Below are 23,971 nucleotides of genomic sequence, written 5' to 3'. Positions count from 1 at the left end.
CATGTACACCGAAGCACGCCCGAGGCAATCGATTGTGAACAGTAACAGGTCAGGTCATGTCGGTTAACAAGCAGATTATTAAACTACAGAGACTTAAATTACTCGCACAAATGTCAGTAGCCCTGAAACGACACAGGCTCGCGGAGACTCACAAGAAACGTGTGCAACAGAAAGAAACGTCTAAATCTATGGATGCTTTCCTCCGACCTAAAAACGACTCTCTAGCTGACAAAGTGACTGCGGCAGAGGTGACGAGTGTGTATCACACTGCCCAACACGCAATATCATATCGGGCAGGAGATTGTGGCACAAGGCTAGCTGCAACGATGTATCAGGACTCCGACATTGCAAAGATGATGGCATGTGGTCGGACAAAGGCAGAAGCCATCGTCACGGACGTGCTTGCCCCTGTCTTCGTCAAAGATTGCTTGAAAGTCCTCAGAAGACCACTGAATGAGCAACGAGAGACAACAACCAAAGGTAAAGTTATATTAATGGATGTAACAGTGTTGCGTTAGCTATCTAGCTAACGTCAGTGAAAAAAATTAAAAATTAATTTAATTCTGTCTCTTATCTCTCTTCCTTATTTCATTCAGATGCATACATGTCAACCTATACGGAATGTCTGTATTTTATACGGATTTAATTCAATAAACGTAGTATACGGGCGTACAAATAAAGTTATACGGATTCTTTAAAAAAACTTCAATATTTATTTAGAGCTATAATAAATTCCCATGATGATAAAAGAGCACATAACATTTACAAACGTACTGTACACCACAGAAAGCACAAACAGCCAGTAAAGAGTCTTATGAAATCGAGCGTTATCTTGTGGTAGCGAGACTTCATTCCACTTTTGATCATGCGCACACCGCATTGCAAGAATCCCACCAACCAGGAAGTATTTTGTTTGAAATGCGTATTTCCATCTGAGCGACTTTCACTAGCGACTGAAAAGATTCTGAATGGGCACTCCGGCAAGATCAACACAGACACTTGCTGTGACATGCAGCCTAGTGAGGTATTGGTGCAGAGTGCTAAAAAAGCTGTCATGGAGTACAATTCAGAACATTAGAGTGGCACTTTGTGTTTTTGTCGAACATTGGAGCTTTGTATTCATTCTGAAGGTTTATTGTTATTAATATTGAATAAAAAGTAACTGGGATATATCATTGTTAATTAGCATTCAAATTTTAGGTAAATTATTTTAATTTGCATCTTATACAGATTTTATAAGGGAAGGATTTTGGAGGTTGGCTATACAGGTTTGATTGACCAAAGGTTGACATGTATGCAGATGCTGGTGAGTCCTAAACGTGTCCCCAAAGGCCTAAAGGTGTCCCCAAACACAGAAGAGTTTTTGCTGTGGTTGTGAGTTAAGAGACTTTTTTTCTACTGTTTCTGTGGTGCTGAGCCACTACAATTCCTGTTAATCCACTGAAAACTAAATGGAGACTTGTCACTATTCCTGCTGTACTGATGCACTGCAAAGCCTCAGACTCAATATTATATTCTGATTGATTTAAAGTGAATAAATTGTAATGGAAAATAAATAAAATTGAGTAGCTTCAGTAAATCATAAGTGGAAGTGTGTCTGTTAAGTCATTGAATGGTCAAAATATTATGAATGTTTATTTAAAAAAAAAAACACATTTGGTGGCCTGTTCATGACCATACATCACCAATAACAGCAGAATAGGGTATTATTGATATACCATGTAAGGTAGTATGTGCTAGAAATGGGTAAACCACTATCTGTGAGTCTTCCAGCGGCCGGCGCGGCGCCGTCCCACGTTGTCCCTCAAAAACATACCCCTTTTCCCCCCTTGGGTTTATGAGCAGGTGGTCACCCTACCCTACAAACGCCCAGATGTCATGTCCATACAGTTTGAAAGGGCTAACTGTTAGACCACAGCTCACATGTTCCAGCTGCCTCACTGTCCGCCTCCTCTGTTATCATTCTGGCAGCGCGCGCAGCGGCTTCTTCCCTCTCACTCAGTCCGTGCGCGCCCTCTCTCTGGCCGCACGCGAGCGGAGCAGCAATGGACAGAGAAGCGGCAGCTCAACGCACACAGCCACCCCGGATTACAGCGCACACAGCCACCCCGGATTACAGCGCACACAGCCACCCCGGATTACAGCGCACACAACCACCCCGGATTACAGCGCACACAACCACCCTGCATTACAGCGCACACAGCCACCCCGGATTACAGCGCACACAGCCACCCCGGATTACAGCGCACACAGCCACCCCGGATTACAGCGCACACAGCCACCCCGGATTACAGCGCACACAGCCACCCCGGATTACAGCGCACACAGCCACCCCGGATTACAGCGCACACAGCCACCCCGGATTACAGCGCACACAGCCACCCCGGATTACAGCGCACACAGCCACCCCGGATTACAAGAACATTGGTAGATTGCTGTGGAGTTTTTGTACCGCCGTTGTTTTAAACTTCTAACAGGACTGTAATATTATTATTATTATTATTATTATTATTATTTTAAAAGGGCAACATTTAATTAGAGGCAAAAAGGGCAGGGGCTCAAGCACCCCTAAAGCCCTGTGTGTGCATGTGCCTGCAAACAAGGACGCACTAAGCAGTTTTGAGTTTACATGTCCGAAAAGGAGTGGGCTGAAGTAAAAACTTATTTAATCCCACCCCTCTACTTTAGTCAATATAAATTGATTATCGAGCTTCCTTATATACACACACACACACACACACACACATATATATATATATATATATATATATATATATATATATATATATATATACTGTATATTACTTATTATTTCAACTCTTCAGATATCAATTCTCTATGACTATATCCAGGGGCGGAGCTGGGGGGGCAGGAGGGGCCGTGGCCACCCCAGGGCATGCCTTGGCCCCGCCCTGGCCACCCCAGGGCCGGACAATAAAATTTATAAAACCGGTATGTCCCACGAAATGTTAGTTCCGCCCACTGGATTTTTGTTCTGCCTATTTGGTTTCTGCGGGGATGCATATTACCGTAGCACATAAACGTTTCGCGTGTTCAAGCAGCAGGTGGTATCAGATAGTCATGCTCTAGTCCTACAGCACAACAACCTACGAACTACGTGAATGTGCGATTAATTTGGGAGGTAAGTTATTCATCTCATACTTTCTTCAAGTTCTCACTTTGTAGATATGCAGTTACAATTCTGTCCTCAGACAATTCAGAGTTTCCAGAAATCTCCTGAGTTGCCAGAAATCTCCACTTTGCCTGGGGTTTTCGAAAGTATCCGTTTTCAGTGAGTGAAACCTTCGTTTACATGTAAATGTAACCGTATAGATAAATATGTGTCTTTATAGATATCCGGCTACAGTGGGATTTGTGCTGTGGGCACACATAGATAGATACTAGATACACAGTAGATATAGAGAAGTTGTGTGATGTTTATATTAATGTGTGTGAGATGTTGTGTGTTACTGGTGGGAGTACACATTGATTAATAATTGTCACACTCATACATACACAACACTCATGCATTCTCTCAACACACACTGTCCCCCTACCCCTCTCATGCGCCACATTTCTATATTTACATGTAACACACTCACTCATACACAACACTTATGCACTCTCTTAACACACTGTCTATCTCTCACACACACACACAATTTGTGCACTACATTTCTATATTTACATGTAACATTCATACACTCTCAACACAGACACACAACTCATGCACTAAATTTTTATATTTAAATGTAACACTCATGCACTGTCAACACTCTCTCTCTCTCACATATGAACACACACTTCACTCTCTTAACACACACTATGTCTTTCTCTCACTCACTATAAGATACAACTCATGCACTCTCAACACACACCCTCTCTTACACACACACACCACTCATGCATGATGCACTACATTTCTATATTTACATGTAACACACTCACTGGTATACACAACACTCGTGCACTCTCAACACACACACCACTCATGCACTACATTTCTATATTCACGTATAACACACACAACACTCATGCACTCTGAACATACACTCTCACACACACACACACCTTATGCATTTCATTTTTGTATTTACATATAACATATCTTCACACACACAGAGCTCATCTATATCTACATGCAGTGCACATACTTTCCCCCCTGTCTCTCTCACACACACACACACCACTCATGCACTACACCTCATCTATGTCATGTGTTACATCAGTGTAACACTTTCACTCACTCACACACACGCGCGCACACACACACAAACATTTTGTAACTCAACACATTTAGTTTGTACAGTACTTACAATGGACAATATCACAACGTGTTGTAAGTGTTTACATATGTTGTATGTATGAGTTAAGTATACAAGTATTTTCCTTTTCCTGAGCAAAGCACTCTTTATTCAAGCCTGACTAATATCCTTACTACTTCCCAGGTGCCTGAGGCAGGTGATCTTTTAGTTTTTACTTCTGCATTTGAGTAGTGATCGTTAAAATCCTGATGCTTAACTAGAGTAAACAAGTTGGATGGTTTCTTTGTTTTGCAGATGCTTTATGTTACAAAAATAAATGAAGACATTAATTTCTTACCTCTTGGCTCACATGGGTTTTGTTCATGAGTTAGGCACCAGATATGCCACCAGATACATCAGAATACAGGAACTCAAATCTAGCTAATTCAAAATTTCCCAGGGAAGGACCCCCGGACCCCCTCACCTCACCTTTATTTAGTCACAGCATGGCCACCCCCTGTATATCCTTGGCCCCGCTTTGGCCACCCCATGTAAAAAATCCTGGCTACGCCACTGAATTCAACACTGGGGATTTTGCTGTTTGTGTTTGGTGATGGTTTATGCTCAAAGCCTGATGAGTCCACTTCTTACTGTGGTTATTTTCTGTGTTCTTCAATACTCTCACTCCTGCTATAATTGACCTTAAAAGATGCTGAAAAATCAGCATTCTATTGCACTGTATACATTCGACACAGACTGTCCATTCCAGTGTGTTGAAGCTGAATGCATGTGCACTACCACAACAGGATCGGCATATTCAAAAAACAAATAAATAAACAAACCCACCGCTATTTCTGCCCAGCTTCAAACCAGGGACCTTTCATTTGTTAGACAAACATGACAACCACTACACTACAGAAACTGCAGCTTGTGGACCAATCAGCTGTTGCCTGGGCCTCAAATTAAGAAGCAATGGCACTGAGGCATTTGTCCACAGGTCAGGTATGCAGCTTTGGTGGTATAGTGGCTAGCATAGCTGCCTTCCAAGCAGTTGACGTGGGTTTGATTCCCGGCCAACGTGCACCCTTTAACGCTTTGTTTCCCTGAAGAAAGGCAGACAGCGTGGCGAGGAAAGGGCAGGAACGGATCGGTTGCTCGTCGCTGCCTTGCCAAGGAGGTGACTGAGGGCCGCTCCTTCTGCTTTCCGCTCGCGTTGCATGCAGTTGAATGGCATCGGTTTGCGCAAACCTGGGCGTGCTTCAAGGACACGGGCGCCTGCGTGCTTGTCTTTCGTTGGCGGCAAGCTGCTTCTTTGCATGTTTTCCACAAACGGAGGACTGCACAGTCACGGTTTGAGAGTCAATAAGCAAATGTGTCTGAATGTTGGCCGGCAAATACTCGTTGAGACATGATGAAGCATTCCAGAGTCAATGCCACTTTGCAGCGTTCTGATGCCGTGTGCAGCCCTGTTGACCTGACCTCACTCCGTAAACGAGCAACGAAGTGGCATTTGAGAACACCACCTCCCCGTGACGAATTGCAATGTCCATGATTCCACAGTCAACAGAAATGTAGATCGTGCCCGATTTTGTTTTTAAAGCAGCCGTCACGGACCTTGATGGAAAACCAGAGAGGCAGGGAAACCGTGCAAACGAGGTTTTGTCCCGACGGTCGTCTGCACCTAGGAGAACACTAAGCTACAGAAAGCAATCCGGTCACGTGAAGGGTCTGTCTTTCTGGCTGTTTCGAGGGTACCTGATTTTAGCAAGGCGATAACCGGACGTTAAGGGAAGCAGAGCTCAAAAGGCAAAGCATGGCTCTGCCAGGTTCCTCAGGAGCGTCTATTCGCTTGTCAGGTGAAAGGGGAAACCACTGCACAGCAGAAAACACGCGAAGCTTTTTCAGCGTCTCGGTTTGGGACTGTTCCAAAAGGCACGGACGGAGCAGAGATCGCAGCTCGACATTTGTTCGCCGCCAAGTTCAAGAAAACGAGCACCGATTCCGCCCGGTTTCGAATCGGGGACCGTTCTCGTGTTAAGCGAACGTGGCAGCCGCTACAGCACAGAAACCACGCGTGTGTTAGCTCTTGCCTGGGCCTCAAGAAGAACACAGATCACGCTTAAGCGACTGTCACGAGGATAGGGGCACGGCCTTGGCGTCGTAGAGATGAGCTGGTGGTCGAGTGTGACGAGGATCAGCACTGAAAAGCGCTGCAACAACCTCACGGGAAGAAATCAAATGCCTTGTCTGGACGGGCCAAGGCGGTGACTGAGGACTGTTCCTTCCGCTTTCCACGAGCAACGTAAGTAGTTGTTTGCAGGGTTGAATGACATCAGTTTGCCCGTGCGTACGTTCGACCCATGAAGCGGTGAACAACACGGGCTCCTGCGTGTTTTCCTTTCGTTGGCAACAAGCGACAGGTGTATATTTGTCCACAAACAGAGAACTGGAGAGTCACTGCGTAAGATTTGTTCAGCAAATGTGTCCATACCTTGGCTGGTGAAAAGCAAACACTTCCGTAGTTGGCACGGTCAGAGCAGAAATCACAGCTCAGCAGTCACTCAAAAAATAAATAAATAAACCCACCCACCGCTGTTTCTGCCCGGTTTCGAACCGGGGACCTTTCGTGTGTGAGACGAACGTGATAACCACTACACTACAGAAACCTCAGCGCTTGGACCGATCAGCTGTTGCCTGCGCTTCAAGTTCAGAAGCAATGGCACTTAGGCATTTGTCCCCAGGCCAGGCACGCACGCAGCGTTGGTGGTATAGTGGCTAGCATAGCTGCCTTCCAAGCAGTTGACCCGGGTTCGATTCCTGGCCAACGCACACCCTTTAACGCTTCGTTTCTCTGATGAAAGGCAGAGAGCGTGGCCAGGCACCCGGGAGGAAACGGATCGGTTGCTCGCCACTGCCTTGCCAAGTAGGTGACTGAGGGCCGCTCCTTCTGCTTTCCGCTCGCGTTGCATGCAGTTGAATGGCATCGGTTTGCGCAAACCTGGGCGTGCTTCAAGGACACGGGCGCCTGCGTGCTTGTCTTTCGTTGGCGGCAAGCTGCTTCTTTGCATGTTTTCCACAAACGGAGGACTGCACAGTCACGGTTTGAGAGTCAATAAGCAAATGTGTCTGAATGTTGGCCGGCAAATACTCGTTGAGACATGATGAAGCATTCCAGAGTCAATGCCACTTTGCAGCGTTCTGATGCCGTGTGCAGCCCTGTTGACCTGACCTCACTCCGTAAACGAGCAACGAAGTGGCATTTGAGAACACCACCTCCCCGTGACGAATTGCAATGTCCATGATTCCACAGTCAACAGAAATGTAGATCGTGCCCGATTTTGTTTTTAAAGCAGCCGTCACGGACCTTGATGGAAAACCAGAGAGGCAGGGAAACCGTGCAAACGAGGTTTGTCCCGACGGTCGTCTGCACCTAGGAGAACATGACAACCACTAAGCTACAGAAAGCAATCCGGTCACGTGAAGGGTCTGTCTTTCTGGCTGTTTCGAGGGTACCTGATTTTAGCAAGGCGATAACCGGACGTTAAGGGAAGCAGAGCTCAAAAGGCAAAGCATGGCTCTGCCAGGTTCCTCAGGAGCGTCTATTCGCTTGTTTGGTGAAAGGGGAAATCACTGCACAGCAGAAAACACGCAAAGCTTTTTCAGCGTCTCGGTTTGGGACTGTTCCAAAAGGTACGGACGGAGCAGAGATCGCCGCTCGACATTTGTTCGCTGCCAAGTTCAAGAAAACGAGCACCGATTGTTCCCGGTTTCGAATCGGGGACCGTTCTCATGTTAAGCGAACGTGGCAGCCACTACAGAAGAAAGCAAATATCTGCTATGTCTGCAAATCTTATGAAGACAAGGAGGCTTAGGGACCAAAGCGCAGCGTGTGAAGAAAATGTACCTGACTCCGCATGTTTCTGGTGTTTTCATTCTGCTCGCACGGCTTTCTGACCACCAGGGAAGAAATAACAGAACAAAGCTTGCGGGCAAGCAATGTGATCCACCATCTCTGGACTACTGTTTACTTCTGCTGTGCACTGTGCAATGCCTTCTGTCGATGACGCATTCTTTATGACAAATTTCTGCTGAAAACTCATGGAGACCCTTGCTCATGCCAAGGTTCCCAGAAGCCTGACAGAAACCCGTTCAAGAACACGTTCCCTGGTGGTCGGAAATCCGTGCGAGCAGAGTGAAAATAACAGCAACATGCGGAGCCAGCTACATTTTCTCCACACGCTGCGATTTGGTGCCTGAGCCCACTTGTCTTCATTAGACTTCAAGCACATCGTGCAACCTGCACTCCAGCACACAACATCAGGGGAGGGGAAAGAAGGAAGGAAATAAATAAATAAATAAATAAATAAATAAATAGGCAGCACGGTGGTGTAGTGGTTAGCACAGTCGCCTCACGGCAAGAAGGTTCTGGGTTTGAACCCGGCGGCCAGCAGGGGCCTTTCTGTGTGGAGTTTGCATGTTCTCCCTGTGTCTGCGTGGGTTTCCTCTGGGTGCTCCGGTTTCCCCCACAGTCCAAAGACATGCCGTTAGGTTGAAGTGGGGTGGCCTTGGGCTGGGGTGCCCTTGAGCAAGGTACCGAGCCCCTGACTGCTCCCTGGGCGCTCTGGGCTGCCCACTGCTCTGGGTGTGTGTGTGTGTGTGTTTGTTCACTGCTTCAGATGGGTTAAATGCAGAGGATGAATTTCACTGTGCTTGAAGTGTGCATGTGACAAATAAAGATAGATAGATAAGCCACCAGCTCTATTTTTGACTCTGTCAGGGTTATGGAAAAGAGGAGAGAGCAGGAACGCATTCCCCCACTTTCAGAAATTATACAGTTGATATTCCTGCATTTGAGAAATTCACAAAGATCTGCACAACCCCAGTGAAATTCCCTCCATCCACGGTGCATCCTCAACATCCATTTCCTGCTCAAAACTCGTGGAAACCCTAGCTGGGTACTGAGGATAAAAAAAGCCTGAACAAAACCTGTTTCCTAGTGTTCAGAAACCCAGCAATACACAGAACCAGAGAGAGTTTTTCCACACATTAACCTTAAGAGCACAGCCCTCCTTGCTTCTCAAAAACTTCAAGCAGCCAGTAGCTCTTGATATAAAACACCTGAACACTAAAAAAAAGAAAAACTTCAAGAAGACAAACAGCTCTATCTTTGATTCCAACAGATTTATGCAAAAGAGGAGAGCATGAACACAGTCCCCCACTATCAGAAATTATGCAGTTGAGGTTTCTGCATTTGAGAAATTCATAAAGGTTAGCACAGCCTGAGTGCAATGGCTAGGCCTTACTTTGTGCAAACCACATTTTTGATCATGGTATTGTCCCTGCCAGGTAAATATAAGATTCTTTACCTGGCTGAGATGTAACCCTGCAAGGGTGTAGGCTGCTCCGTGAGGGCAGGCAAAGCGTCCGAGCAGGGTTTTGCATAATTTTTGGCCCCCCCCTCTTCCAAGTCATCACAAGACACTGGTGGTGATTTCATGTGCGCTCCCTCTACTGGTCAGACAAGATATGGACCCGACAAGACTTTGCACCGACCTACACGTAGCCCTTTTCCACCAACAGGGAACGGGTTCCCTTCTGGTTCGCGCACCAAAGTTTGATCCATTCGGAGCATTTTGGTCAAAAACCCATTGGTTCAGACAGTGGTTAAATTGCCTTTTGTAAGGAGGAGGAGCCCTTACACTTACAGTGGTCAATATCTCTCAAAACATTTTTATTTATCACACCATTGGTTTAATACATATTTTATCAACTTATGGCCTACTTATTTATATCTCACATCAGTGAACATATTGGTAACTTATTAAGCCTATGTTTCACCATCAATCTACACTGTAATTTGTAAAACTTATTCACAATATGCACCACCAATTCACATATTAGCAATAGTTATTTACATCTCATCAATCTACACTATTATTTGCATTACTTGTTTACATCTCACACCATCAATTCACATATTAACAATAGTTCTTTACATTTCACACCATAAATCTACATCAATCAAATCAATTGTTTGCTAAACTTACTTACATGTCACAACATCAAACCACATATCAGCAATAGCCAGTCATTAGTCAAGTCAAGTCAACTTTATTGTCAAATATGCTATACATGCTCGACATACAGCACAGATGAAATATCAGTCCTCTCTGACCCACGGTGAAACTGGCAATGCAATAAATAAAAATAGAATAATTTGAAAAAAAAAACAATATTGTTTGGTCAGATGCTCGTTTATGTAGACCCTGGATCCCTTTAGCTTGTATGCTTGCTTTAATAGTGCAGTCTTATGTTTCCTGTTGACAAACCTCATGATGATGGTCTGCTTGTCGCTGGTGTTCCTCCTTGGTAGCGGGTGGCAAGCCTCAATGTTATCGCAGTCCAGGTGAATTCCCTCGGACTGCAGGAAAGCAGATATCTGTTGCTCCATGGAGCTCACATCCAGCTCTCTGGGCTCCCCGCCCCCCCCCCCCCCCGCTGATAGCTTTAATCAGCGGGGGGAAGCCTGGGGAGCTGGATGATAGATATTTGGGCTCCGTGGAGCCCGGGGAGCTTTGATAAATATTTGGGTTTAATCCAAACAGTGGCTGTTTTCACAGATGTGCTGCTTTGAATGTGGCAAAAGAAATTTGATCTTGACTTGGCTGAAAGTGCAGATGATTCAGATGGTTTGCAAAATGACAAGAAAGTTTTTCTCTGTAAAATGCAAACAAGGCAGCAGTTGGTGTTTCAGAGAATGTGAGCAGTGGTCCTACTACCGCTTACACTGTGTCTCACTGTTACCGCTAAAGTAAGCCCAAAGTAAGCCCACAGTGGCCAATCAGGTCCGACATGGGCTTACTGTTGACCAATGAGGTTGCCTCCCATGGGCTTACTTTGGGCCAGTGGGCTTACTTTTGACCAATGAGGTTGCCTCCCATGGGCTTACTTTAGGCCCTGCCCGCTCTTTCTCTTGTCATTCGTGATCGGAACATCACAGCGATTCAGCGAGGTAAGTGGACTTGCATTTCTCCTAGGTAAATGTATATGTAACTTTGAGATTTTTGGTGGATGATACGGAGAAATGTAGTCGCTACTGATTCTTGATTTTACATAAAATGCTGAGCGTAAAATTCGTAAAGTTTCGTGATACACGGTGTTGTTCTTCTGCCTGTGGTAATTGACTACCATTAACGTAGGTGGCTGTAAAGGAAATCTCTTACTTATACGAAAAGATATTAAACCCAAACGGTTTAAAATTTGTTGTTGTGCTTCATTTCTGGTGAAAACGGGTTAAATGGTCAAACAAACAGCCTGCCCACCTGAAATCTGGCTTACTTGTATGAGGAAGGGGGAAATTGTCGCATTTGTTTAATCAGACTAAACCGATTAAATGTAAAAGGCAAACTGCGTACTGAAATGTATTTGTATGTACTCAAAACAGTTTATTTGTTTTAAAACCGACCATGGTTTAGCCGATTCAATGAGGAATGTGCAGATGTAAAGACTGTAAACAGTGCTACCGAATGTCGAGTAAACAGAAGAATATGTGACGTTGATGTATGCTCTAGTATATTCCGCCATATTAATGTCTCAAGTGGTTTGAATATCGAAAATAGCAGATTTTATTTTATTCGTGTTAAAAAAGAAAGTCTTTACAGTCGCCTAATTACGAGATCTTGCGGTCATGAGGAGAAACTCATTGGTTAAATCATTACATGATTTACTACTACCCCATACAGGTTCAGCTATTTTAAGAGTAAGGGTAGACAAGTAATCAGTAGAAATTACATTAAATTAAATTACATGGCGTAATACATTTATTGTAGTATAGTATAGTTGTTTTGAAGATGACTACAGCTAACAGCCTATGTTCACTTTCTTTCAGAAAATGCATGCGTATCCAGTTTTCCGTCGGCAGTCAGCCACATCAGCCCGGCTCCTCATGGCACCCACAAGGAGACACGGGCTGTTTGTTGTTGGAGTTTGGAGACTTTGAGGGCCGCTCTCTGAAAGAGGTGCACGAGGACCAGAGCCACAGGGCCCAGAAACTCGTCAGGTACGTGCTACAGTCAAATGCATGGCCCAACACCAACATGGCCCTTTTCAAGGCATATATTTTGAAAAGACGGTCAGCTGAGGGTACCAGTACCAGGGAGCATCAGCCATCTCCAGCCTCCAGTGCCAGCGCCTCTTCTCCTGCCCCGTCACCTACCACCATCCAAACGGGTCCACGGACGCCTGCCTCTGTAAAAGCTCTGCTGGCACGTGGCAAACACTTGCCTCCCTCACAGCTGGCCAAAAAACTTGTGTCACCTGTGAAACCCTGTAAGTGGTTTTCAGTATTCACCAACTGTTAATATGCATGCATGCAGTATGTTGCGTTAATCATTTTGCCTTACCTTTCCGGTCTTTTTTTTTCAGCTCCAGCACCGCAATTGTCTGGCTCCAGCACTGCACATCGGCGCCCAGAACCCATTCCCCAACAGTTGCGCTTCCTCTGTGGTAAGCAAGCACCATCTTCCATACATTCATGTCTGTGTGTTGTCTCTGTGTACATTTGTCTGTGTGTAACTGTAGGCCTACCTAACAATTTTACTATTTGTGCTCCAGGCCCTTCTGAGGCCGACGATGAGGAACTTGTGCGTGCCACACAAGAGTGTGAGACACAGCTGCAAACAGCAGCCACCATGCCTCCTCTAGCAGCCACCATGCCTCCTCCAACAGCCGTCATGCCTCCTCCAAGGGCACCCTGAAGAAAGGCGACGTGGTGCTCAACTGCTACAGGTGTGCCCGTGGCTCCACCTCCCTGGAGTCTTTCCATCTTCACCTGACTAGGTTTATCCCAGGTATTTACTTTCTCTTTTTTTGGGGGGGGGGTACTTTATTAATAGTTTGATATGACTTCTTGTGGCGGCCCAAAGGGCGTGTCTTGGTTTTTCCGCCCTCCTGCTTTTTTTTGTGTCTTCTCAGGTGTGCAAGATGTAGCCGATTAGGCTGACGAGGGACGCGTGGGTCCACCTGATGCTCCTTCAAAATGACCTGGCTCTTTTTTCTACGTAGGAGAGAGCAGCGAGGGCAAGACGACGTCCTTCTCAGTGCCTCCCGTTCAATCTTGAGCGGCGTGCCTCTTTGAAGGACTTTAAAGTTCATATTCTGGCTTTTGTTTTGTTTCACTCTTTGGTTGAATTTGTAGCGCTGGCTTTGAAAAGTAAAATAAGTGAACTGGCTCCATGCCTCCTCTACATTATTTCTCACTTGTGATGTGAGCGTAACACTCCTTTTGTAATGTATGTCTGGTTGTAATGGAAATTGTGTTATAACAGGAGGAGCATGGCATATAATTCTGTGACCTGGGGTCCTGACTTTTTTGTGTTCATGTATTTATCCATCAGGAACCAGTGCCAGCGCCTCGCATTTCCAGGCGTATCTTCTGGAAGGACTGATGCGCTGGAACGAGGACAGAATGAAGGACTCTGTTCAAGCACCCACTTCCATGCGCACCTACGGCAGTGTTCTGCAGGAGGCCGTGGATCGGCTCAGCCAAGCCGTTCTGGGAAAACGTTGGGATGAGCAGTACCGCAGTCCTGGAGTCTACACAGGTTAGCACTGATCACTTATTCAAAAAGGACAAAATTACCTCAGGCAGTGTATCATATAGTTACATTTTAATGTATTACTTGAATATGAACAATTTTCTGTTTTTCTGTTTTACTTTTCATAGGTGAATTGTTGGCCATGGAGTACCTGTACAGCCAGACTGGCATATCACTTACTCCAACGCTCCACAACCAAGAGGAGGAGGACCAGCTGGTGGAGGACATTGATGACGAGGACATTGAGGACGAAGGCTTTGAGGAGGAGACAGAGGACATCACAGTTCCTGTGCTGACTGACGATGACCATGACATTGAAAGGAGGCCCTCAACCACAAGGCGTCGGGCACCTTCACCACCACCTCTACCAGAACTGCCGTCCACGTCTACGGGTGGAGGTCAGCATCCAGTTGCTGCCGCCGCCGTTCCGTCCACGTCGGGTCAAGGACTGCACCCTGCTGCTACTGCTGCTGCCACCACTTCAGGGGCTCAGGTAAGACACTAACAGATATTTCAATTCCAAGTTAATGTTACTACATTTTACATTTACCACTACTAATGAATACTTTTTCATTTTTTTTTATTTAGGGCGTCGTCGTTGGACCGGATGGCATTCCTGGGTGGGACAAAGTGCAAGAGCTGGCTGCTTACCTGGTGGACCTGCGAGATGCCGCCTACCTCACTGAGCCACAGGTGACCGAGGTCATCCAGCTGTGGGCGGCACTCCCAGACAGCGACAAGGAGAGGATCGACTACCAGCCACGTCACCAGGAGCGGCTGTCGTCTGGTCGATTCAAGGCACCGAAGCGGTCTGGAGTCACACCGGGTGTGGAGAGCGTCAAGCGCAGCTTGATAGGTCACCCTGGGGGGCCGGCTCAGTGGCCTGGTACCAGCCGCTTGGTAGACGCCATGTGCACACGCTTGTGCACTTTGCACAAGTGCACTACCAGGAAGGCCGGTGTTTCCACTCCCAGGTGGACCAGAATTCTGGATGATTACCAACACATCCGTGACTTGATCATCGCCAGCCCAAGGTTGATGAAAGATACAACAATTCAGTTGTTTCAAATCAACCAGCGGACACTTATTCAGTGGTAGGTCTCCCCCTTTTTTTATTGATTTCCCTCAAATTTACACAATAATGGTCTCATAATTGTCCCATTGGTACAGCTCCCAGCAATGACTGTTCCTGCACCACCTGTTCCCTTTCTCCAGCTCCCAGCAACGACTTTGGCTGCCTCAACACCTGGTGCAGCCCCATCTGTACCTGCGCCACCTCCGCCCGCTGGCCCGCCGCCTCCTCCCGCTGGCCCACCACCTCCTGTTTCACGGTACACAGAGAGGAACAGGCGTCGGCGAGCCGCTGAAGAGGCCAGTGGTAGTGCGGAGAAAAGAAAATATGTAAGGGGTGCGACATATAACATGTGTAGCCAATGTGGCAAACCCAAGACTAAAGAGTATGGGCATAGTCGCTTTGGGAGCGCGACTTTCTGTTCCCAGGCCTCAGGTGGCAAGTCTGTTGAAGAGTGGTTGGAAGAACAGAGAGCTCAAAAGTAGTTCTTCTATTGTACAATATGTATATAGTGTGTGTATAAGTTCTGCTGCTATTGCTTGTATAGTGTGTGTTTGTGTGTGTGTATATACCACATATATTATGTAGTTTTTACATGTACATAGTTTTCCTGACAACCTTCCCCCTTTACTCATGCACATTTCTCCCTGTAAATTGTACATTGGTTTGTGTGAGTGATTAAATACATGCTTGGTTTTTAAACTTGATGTTTCATCTCTTGTTTTTTACTGTCCAATTTCAGATACATTAAAAGTGATTGATTGCACTCAGATGTATTTGTCTCGGCCTGTGTATCATCATAAAAAAAACCCTTTATCATACAAAATACACCACATATTGTGTTACTGTCTTTGTGCACTTAACTTCACCATCAAACAACCTGAACATTAAATGGACTGACTATATGAAGATAATTATTATTGGCAAACTTTTAGTAGTAATTCTACTAATATAAGGAGAAACACCTCTCCCTATTAGGTCTACTATAAAGTTACTGTATCCTGTGTATCATCCTAAGTCAACAGTTGTAGCAGCTAAAAAAAACCAGCATATTGTGTCTGTGCCACTTTATTATTACCATCAAATAATTAACATGAACATGGGAAAGCATTACTATTAATATACACAGTTCACCAGATCCCCATGTAGAAGTGTCGCGGTATCGAATCCCGTCCGGCGCGACAACCTGCAAACTTTCAACTCAAACACATTAATACACTTCCACACAAAAAGCCCACGGTAGAATTTCACCAAATCCCCTTCACTCCGTTGGCGTTTATTTTCGCGATGTTTCCCGCATGCGCCGAGAGCTCAAAGATTGGACCCCTGCCTTTGCGCAGCAAGTGCTCTACCACTTGAGCTAATTCCCCTGCTGTGTTTAAGGGTTTGTCCAACTAACAACCACAAGCCCCCCAACACTGCCCTTCCTGGCCTGCTCGTTGCTCTCTGGAACCATGCCTGAGTTTCCATTGGTTGTTTGTTTATTTTCACATGGGCGACTGCACAGAAGTGGACTTTTGTTCTGGAGGAGTGTATTCTGACTCCCATTTGCATGAATACCAGGTGGTAAGCTTCAAGGGTTTTGCCACTAAAACAACCCAATCTCCTCACATGGAGTCCCTGGCATGCTTCTCACACTTTTGGGGCATGCCTCAGGAAGCATTTGTTGCTTCATTGTTCAATGAGAGCAGTTGGGTGGAAAGTGGTGAAAAGTGCCTTTTCAGGACAGCAGCTTTAAGAATACAAGCAGGTAAGCATCATATTTTCAGTTTGTGAAAGCTGTCTCAGCTGACTTTGCACTCGAGCGAGAGTTAGAATTTCATAGTGGATGGTGGGAATATGACAAGCCTGTTGAAAAATGTGAGTTGGAGATACTGAGGTCAGTCGGCAATTCAAGAAAGAAAGCCAAGCAAACTGAAAGGAATCTGTGATAGCTCACCTTCGGAGCTCATCAGAGGAGCATCTTAGCAGAAAAGTAGCGTGCAGTTAGTTGATTTGGCCATTGTTGCAAACAGTGCCAAGGTTGTGGGTTTAATCCAAATAGTGGCTGTTTTCACAGATGTGCTGCTTTGAATGTGGCGAAAGAAATTTGATCTTGACTTGGCTGAAAGTGCAGATGATTCGGTTGGTTTGCAAGATGACAAGAAAGTTTTTCTCTGTAAAATGCAAGCACAGGGGCAGCAGGTGTTTTGGAGAATGTGGGCATCGATCCCACTACCTCTTACATGCAAAGCAAGCACTCTACCACTTGAGCTAGTTCCCTTGCTGTGTCTAAGGGTTTGTCCAACTAACAACCGCAAGCTCCCCAACCTGCCCTTCCTGGCCTGCTCATTGCTTTCTGCAACCATGCCTGAGTTTCCATTGGTTGTTTGTTTATTTTCAAGTGGGCGACTGCCCAGAAGCAGACTTTTGTTCTGGGGGAGTGTATTCTGACTCCCATTTGCAAGAATACCAGGTGGTAAGCTTCAAGGGTTTTGCCACTAAAACAATCCAATCTCCTCACATGGAGTCCCTGGCATGCTTCTCACACTTTTGGGGCATGCCTCAGGAAGCATTTGTTGCTTCATTGTTCAATGAGAGCAGTTGGGTGGAAGGTGGTGAAAAGTGCCTTTTCAGGACAGCAGCTTGCTTTTCACCAGCAGCTTTAAGAATACAAGCAGGTAAGCATCATATTTTCAGTTTGTAAAAGCTGTCTCAGCTGACTTTGCACTCGAGTGAGAGTTAGAATTTTATAGTGGATGGTGGGAATATGACAAGACTGTTGAAAAATGTGAGTTGGAGATACTGAGGTCAGTGGGCAATTCAAGAAATAAAGCCAAGCAAACTGAAAGGAATCTGTAATACCTCACCTTCGGAGCTCATCAGAGGAGCATATCAGCAGAAAAGTAATGTGCAGTTAGTTGATTTGGTCATTGTTGCAAACAGTGCCAAGGTTGTGGGTTTAATCCAAATAGTGGCTGTTTTCACAGATGTGCTGCTTTGAATGTGGCGAAAGAAATTTGATCTTGACTTGGGTGAAAGTGCAGATGATTCGGCTGGTTTGCAAGATGACAAGAAAGTTTTTCTCTGTAAAATGCGAGCACGGGGACAGTGGGTGTTTTGGAGAATGCGGGCATCGATCCCACTAGCTGTCTCAGCTGACTTTGCACTTGAGCGAGAGTTAGAATTTCATAGTGGATGGTGGGAATATGACAACCCTGTTGAAAAATGTGAGTTGGAGATACTGAGGTCAGTCAGCAATTCAAGAAATAAAGACAAACAAAGTGAAAGGAATCTGTGATAGCTAACCTTCGGAGCTCATCAGAGGAGCATATCAGTAAACGCTGTCTAAGCACACTAGCGAGAATTAGAATTTTAGATGTGATGCTAGTATGATCTTTTATTGCCATGATGGAGTTTGTGGAGGAAATGCAGCTTTTGCTAATTAGACCTGTTGCACTGGAACAGAGTAAATATCCACCCTGTTGCACTGTGTGCAGGAGGAGAACCTGAAGACGGTGCTGATGAACCTGACCAGTGCCTCGGTGCAGACTAACAATGTGGGAACCAAGCAGGCAGACACCGTCTACTTCTTGGCCATAACACCCCAATTGGTGACGGAGGTGGTCAAAGCTGAGAGTCCGGATGGCATCCTGCTCTCCATCGGCGGACAAATGGCACTCAACTGTGGTGAGACCTGTTCTGAATTATATCTCTACATGTGTAGATATAGAGTGACAGCTACAATTATCAACAGTACATAATTACTGACACCTTTTCAGATTTACCAATTGAAAAACAATTTTACAAAGGTGAGTTTCAGTTCCAACAGTTTTTATTGGTTAATTAATCAACCGGAAGACACCCCTCACCCTTTGATCTTGTCGTCTGATGACACAGCTCGTTATCTGAGATGGAATTTTTTTTTAGCACGATGAGCAAGTTGAGGAAAACCTGGATGCTATCATTGCATGTAAGTATGGTGGAAAGATCATGGACATGTTTTTACTTATCAGATTCACCGATATTTCATGATATCCTTGTCGAAACCTACTTTGTTTCTTACTCTTTCATTTGACAGTCGGCATTTTGTATCTTATCACGCGTTTGAGAAGTCATGTGAGGTGTTGATCATCGTGATCACTTTCACCGGTGTCCACCATTATCGACACCTTGTGGAATTAAGTGACATTTACAACTGTTATGGATCGATCTTTGTGTAGCATTGTTGAAGCAGATGAAGTACTTTAAAAAATATATAAGTGCTGTGATTTATCATAATTTTTTCCTGATTCATAACAGAATGGAATGCTTAGAGAGTATTTGGAATCTGATTGAAATAAATAGAATTCGACCAAAATCAAATTCCTAGTATATATATATATATATATATATATATATATATATATATATATATATATATATATATATGTATTATAAATTACATGCTTGAAATATTCAGGTTTTTCTATTCCATTTAGAATTTTTTTTTTTGCAGTTTGTTGTAAATATCTACCATATATTACAATATCAGACATTTTATATTTTTAGATATAGAAATATAAAGTTTTGGTTCGAGAACTGACATGCAACCTTTTACCTGGATTTTCATGTGGTTATAATATCAATTGCCTGTTGACATTTATTGGTAAACTACAAACCTAGAAATTAATACAAACGACAATGAGTGATTTAACAAAATTTAATGTACAAAAGTACTTAGAAAGTGGGTAGAAAGTGGAACAAAAAGATTTTCTGACACAGGTTAAACATTATCAGTTCATTTGTTTACAACCATTAGGATTACTTCCTCATTTACCTAAGCACTGACTTCGATATATTTATATAAAACATATTTTGGACTTAATACAAGTCTATATAAAAAAATTAAATAAAAACTGTTTTGTTAACTTAATTCCACATACCATTTAAAAAAATAATTCTCATCTCGATGTCAATAATTGTGGAACGGTGTCGATAACTGTGGAACGGTGTCACATCATCTGACACGCTAAGTAATCGGGAATCAACTTATTTTTTTCCAGTGGAAGTTTGAGTGACTATTCATGCACAATTTATGTATTGAAAGTCTCTTCTACTTTTGCAATGGCCAAAAGATCATTAAGGTGTCGATGATTGTAGCCGCAGGTCTAGTTCTGGATACTTAAACTTACGACCTACGATACCCTGTGGTAGGAGTGGTGCTGTTTCAGATTGGCATACTGCAGCAGTACGGTGTGAAGGTTTTGGGCACACCTGTAGAGTCCATCATTGCCACAGAGGACAGACAGCTGTTTGCTAACAAGCTGAAGGAGATCAATGAGAGGATCGTCCCCAGTGTGGCTGTGGAGTCAGTGAGCCCTGCTCTTCTCTCGTTACACTCCACACATGTATATCCAATATCCAGCACACGATATTCCCAGTCACCCGCTTTTAAAGGCCTATATAGATCAAATGGGTGTGCTTTTATACGAATATTTGCATGTGTAACAATATTTATGATAATATTTACTCAGCATGTAATGATATATTGCAATGATAAATCATGATACATATTTATCACAATTTGAATAAATGAATTACAAAACAATGTCAACTGTGAACTACTACTCACTTACATATACCCTCACTCTCGCTTATATCAGAATACAAGCAATTGAAGGAATAGGACACTTATTATGAATGTTGACTTCAACAAATAATTAACCCTCAAACAAGTAAGTAAAGAGCAGTGTTCAACCCAGGTATTTCAAATAGCATCCTGGTAAACCGTCATTTTGAAATAGCATTTTGCTTCTTGAAATAGCATCTAAATCCACCCTATAAATTTCATAAATACATTCAGTTGGTAAACAGATAGTCGATGTGCGACAGACTTGAAAACGGTATACACAGTATAGAACACCAAGCTGAAGTTTGGTACTAAGTGACTATGATTTGTGGTTGCTGAAAAAAAGGGTGTTTCGGATGGACGGAGATACAGACGGACGGACGGAGGTAAACCAGTATATCCCCACTTCTTTGGAGTGGGGGTATAAAAAAAATGAATTGTAATTATCAGGCTGTGTAATCACAAAGATAGATAGATAGCTCCCAAGCTGGGAATTTTTGTTGCAGCAGCAAGTTATCAAATATGTGAAAAGAAAAAGACACACTGTGCAACATAAAATAGAATTAAAAAAAGAACAAGCTGACTTTGCAATATACAGATAAAAATGTAACAATAAAAAATAGCTATATATGCACTTTGTACATGTGACTGTGCATTAATAGTGCTAAAATCAAGAATTGTGATGAATGAAGATAAAAACTGTGCAAAAGTGTCAGTATTGAACGGAAGACAAATAAATAAATAAAAACAAATCAACTCTAACAGTGCAAATGACTAATGACGGTAAACCCAAAACTTTGCCTCTTCAGGTAGCCTTTTTTTCCTTTACCATGACCCGGATTCGAACCGGGGTTGTTACGGCCACAACGCAGAGTACTAACCACTATACAATCATGGCAAACTACTCAGGTTATTAGACACTTACTTTCAAGACCATACCACTCATAATTTTCAAGTTCTGCTCCGGAAACAAAACCTCCCCCTCAGACTAACATAGTTATGGTCTCCATAGCTCAGTGGTGAGAGCCCTGGCCTAGTAAACCAGGAGTTGTGAGTTCAATCTTCACCGGGGCCTGTAAGGGACATTTTGAAGGTGGAAAGATGATCCAGATAAAAGAGACAATATTGAGAACACTGACACCAGAAGGTGAGCAAGTGCTGCTCATGATTTCTCATCACCTGAAGACCACTTTCTGCTGGTGAGAATGGCCCCAGATGGACAGTTTGATGATCACTGTGGGTGAGACTGAGGACCTGAAGGTGTCTTTGGTGTGCAATTTCTGCAAAGCACTTTGCACTCAAGTCTCCATCAATGCACATAGTCAGGTGCTATTTGTTTATATTTGGAGGCTATTTTGCAAAATTTACCAAGTCTTGTTTTTGGTAATAGTATACAAGTTCAGATATAAATTCATAAATCTGGACTTCTTGTAATGTTTGTAGGCTGCTGTTTCATAGTTAATTATGCAGGGGAACTTTGCGCATAAAAAGAGCCCTGAAACCACATGTACGAAATTGGTATGAAAGTATTACATCATTAATATGCAATTATTATATCCATAATAGCAGAGCTCCCAGCGGAGCACCATACCTAAGAAAAAATGGTAAACCCATCGAGTCAATTTTTTGTGACACGTGATGTCATTTGCGCCAATACTTTCTTTTATGTCCCCACGGACTCTATACTATTCTCTGCAGTGGTGTGCGTTCTTGATACCGATTCTTTTGAAAAAGACATGAAAGCTCTTCAAATTCGTCCTCAATCTTTGGTTGGTTGTCTGAGAATGATTTAGAACCTATAGCCATGGAGAAAGAGGCGGACAAATACACAAGCCAAGTCACTCGTGAAAAAGAAGAGCAACAACTGCGCCAGCTGTTTTCTGGAACCCGGGAAGTTAATACATGGTACAAATCATAGTTTGCTAATTTTTTTTAACTGATTTGGTGTTCAGCTTTCACAGTTATGATACAGCAGTGTCTCTTTGTAATTGTGACCTTTGTAAGCTCACTTGCTCAGCAGAAGGCTCAATAATGGCAGTAAATAGACACTTACTCTCACTTTACAGTGCTGGAGCTGCAGGAGCAGGTGGCGCACAACAGGCAGGAATTTGTTCGGATTCACCTCCAAAACTAAGTTGCTCATAAAACTACCAACCTTTTCTGGTTCTAACAGAACCAATTAGGACCATGTAAGTACACAATTTTCAGTGGACCTTTGCCACTTGATTTCCTTGTGTGCAGGAAAAGTGATTCAGTCACATTAATTGCAAAATTATGATTGTTTGTTGTGCTTTAGTCAATATTTCTCCATCCTTGATAGCCTTTCATTAAGAAATTTGAGTAAGTTCAGGGGCAGCATGGTGGTGTAGTGGTTAGTGCTGTCGTCTCACAGCAAGAAGGTCCTGGGTTCGAGCCCCATGGCCGGCGAGGGCCTTTCTGTGCGGAGTTTGCATGTTCTCCCTGTGTCTGCGTGGGTTTCCTCCGGGTGCTCTGGTTTCCCCCACAGTCCAAAGACATGCAGGTTATGTTAACTGGTGACTCTAAAGTGAGTGTGAATGGTTGTCTGTGTCTATGTGTTAGCCCTGTGATGACCTGGCGACTTGTCCAGGGTGTACCCTGCCTTTTGCCCGTAGTCAGCTGGGATAGGCTCCAGCTTGCCTGCGACCCTGTAGAAGGATAAAGCGGCTAGAGATAATGAGATGAGATGAGTAAGTTCAGCAATTTCTTGCTAATTATGATAGCGGACAGCTTGATCCGACTATCCTCGGTATCACAACATTTGCTACGGAATTTGTCTCACATGCAAAGAGAATTTAATTATAGCCCTGGTTGAACAGAGCAAAATCAGTAAAGCCATAGAGATTTTCTGAAGAAAGCAAAAGTAACATGAACCTGCTTTCCTCCACACATCTCATGCAACCATCTCAAACGTTAACACTTTATTTTGGCCTGTTGGTCTAGGGCAGGGGTGGGGAACGTTTTTCCTATCAAGAGCCATTTCGAGTTTTATAACATCCTGTGGGGGCCAAACTAAATGTTTTAACCCATAACCTCTGCTGAAAATTTTAAGATGCAGCCCATTTATTTTAGCTTTCTTTCATGGTATTCAAATAAAGCAACTTTATTGTTGTAACTTTCTCTTTTATTGCTTTTTAATCTTCCCATTTTCTTTTTAAATTTTATCCACCTCTTATTGTTTTAATGGTCTGTTTTTAGTCTTGTGTTCTTATTGATTTTATATGTACTGATGTAAAGCACTTTGAGCATTTTATGTAATGAAGATGCTACAATATAATAATATTTTACCAATTTTTATTATTACATGTGGCCGATCTAATGTGAAGGCTGGAACTGTTTCTCTTTGGTGAGGCATCTGATGTCAGATGGTACAGATGACGATGCTACTCGCAGCTGATTTTCCAGGTTTGGGTCAGTCAGTCTTGAGCGGAACCGATTCTTTGTAAGGGTC

General features: G+C 43.9%; 2 protein-coding genes, 1 long non-coding RNA gene and 3 other non-coding genes across 6 annotated transcripts; 4 read left to right on the top strand and 2 right to left on the bottom strand.

The window, feature by feature from the left end:
• Window positions 1-902: 902 nt before the first annotated feature.
• LOC132884233 (carbamoyl-phosphate synthase [ammonia], mitochondrial-like) lies at window positions 903-22,752 on the top strand. The gene is made up of 4 exons (XM_060918052.1): window positions 903-1,019; window positions 18,395-18,581; window positions 20,088-20,245; window positions 22,744-22,752. The coding sequence occupies exons 1-4, from the start codon at window positions 969-971 to the stop codon at window positions 22,750-22,752; spliced, it is 405 nt and encodes a 134-aa protein (XP_060774035.1). The 5' UTR covers window positions 903-968.
• On the bottom strand, window positions 6,838-6,910 carry trnav-cac (transfer RNA valine (anticodon CAC)). The gene has a single exon. It is a non-coding gene; the product is annotated as a tRNA-Val (tRNA).
• On the top strand, window positions 7,002-7,073 carry trnag-ucc (transfer RNA glycine (anticodon UCC)). Its single transcript has one exon. It is a non-coding gene; the product is annotated as a tRNA-Gly (tRNA).
• On the bottom strand, window positions 9,435-9,598 carry LOC132896894 (U1 spliceosomal RNA). The gene has a single exon (XR_009656200.1). It is a non-coding gene; the product is annotated as a U1 spliceosomal RNA (small nuclear RNA).
• LOC132889902 (uncharacterized) lies at window positions 12,311-14,858 on the top strand. Its single transcript, XM_060926721.1, has 8 exons — window positions 12,311-12,572; window positions 12,669-12,749; window positions 12,858-13,093; window positions 13,218-13,322; window positions 13,640-13,846; window positions 13,969-14,333; window positions 14,429-14,726; window positions 14,815-14,858. Exons 5-8 carry the CDS (start codon window positions 13,690-13,692, stop codon window positions 14,856-14,858), a joined length of 864 nt encoding a protein of 287 aa, XP_060782704.1. The 5' UTR covers window positions 12,311-12,572; window positions 12,669-12,749; window positions 12,858-13,093; window positions 13,218-13,322; window positions 13,640-13,689.
• LOC132887005 (uncharacterized) lies at window positions 14,884-15,614 on the top strand. Its single transcript, XR_009654759.1, has 2 exons — window positions 14,884-14,934; window positions 15,056-15,614. It is a non-coding gene; the product is annotated as an uncharacterized LOC132887005 (long non-coding RNA).
• Window positions 22,753-23,971: the final 1,219 nt, after the last annotated feature.

The sequence above is a fragment of the Neoarius graeffei genome, chromosome 1 (assembly GCF_027579695.1).
Source record: "Neoarius graeffei isolate fNeoGra1 chromosome 1, fNeoGra1.pri, whole genome shotgun sequence".
Lineage (NCBI taxonomy): Eukaryota > Metazoa > Chordata > Actinopteri > Siluriformes > Ariidae > Neoarius > Neoarius graeffei.
This window is presented reverse-complemented; position numbering and strand designations above follow the sequence as displayed.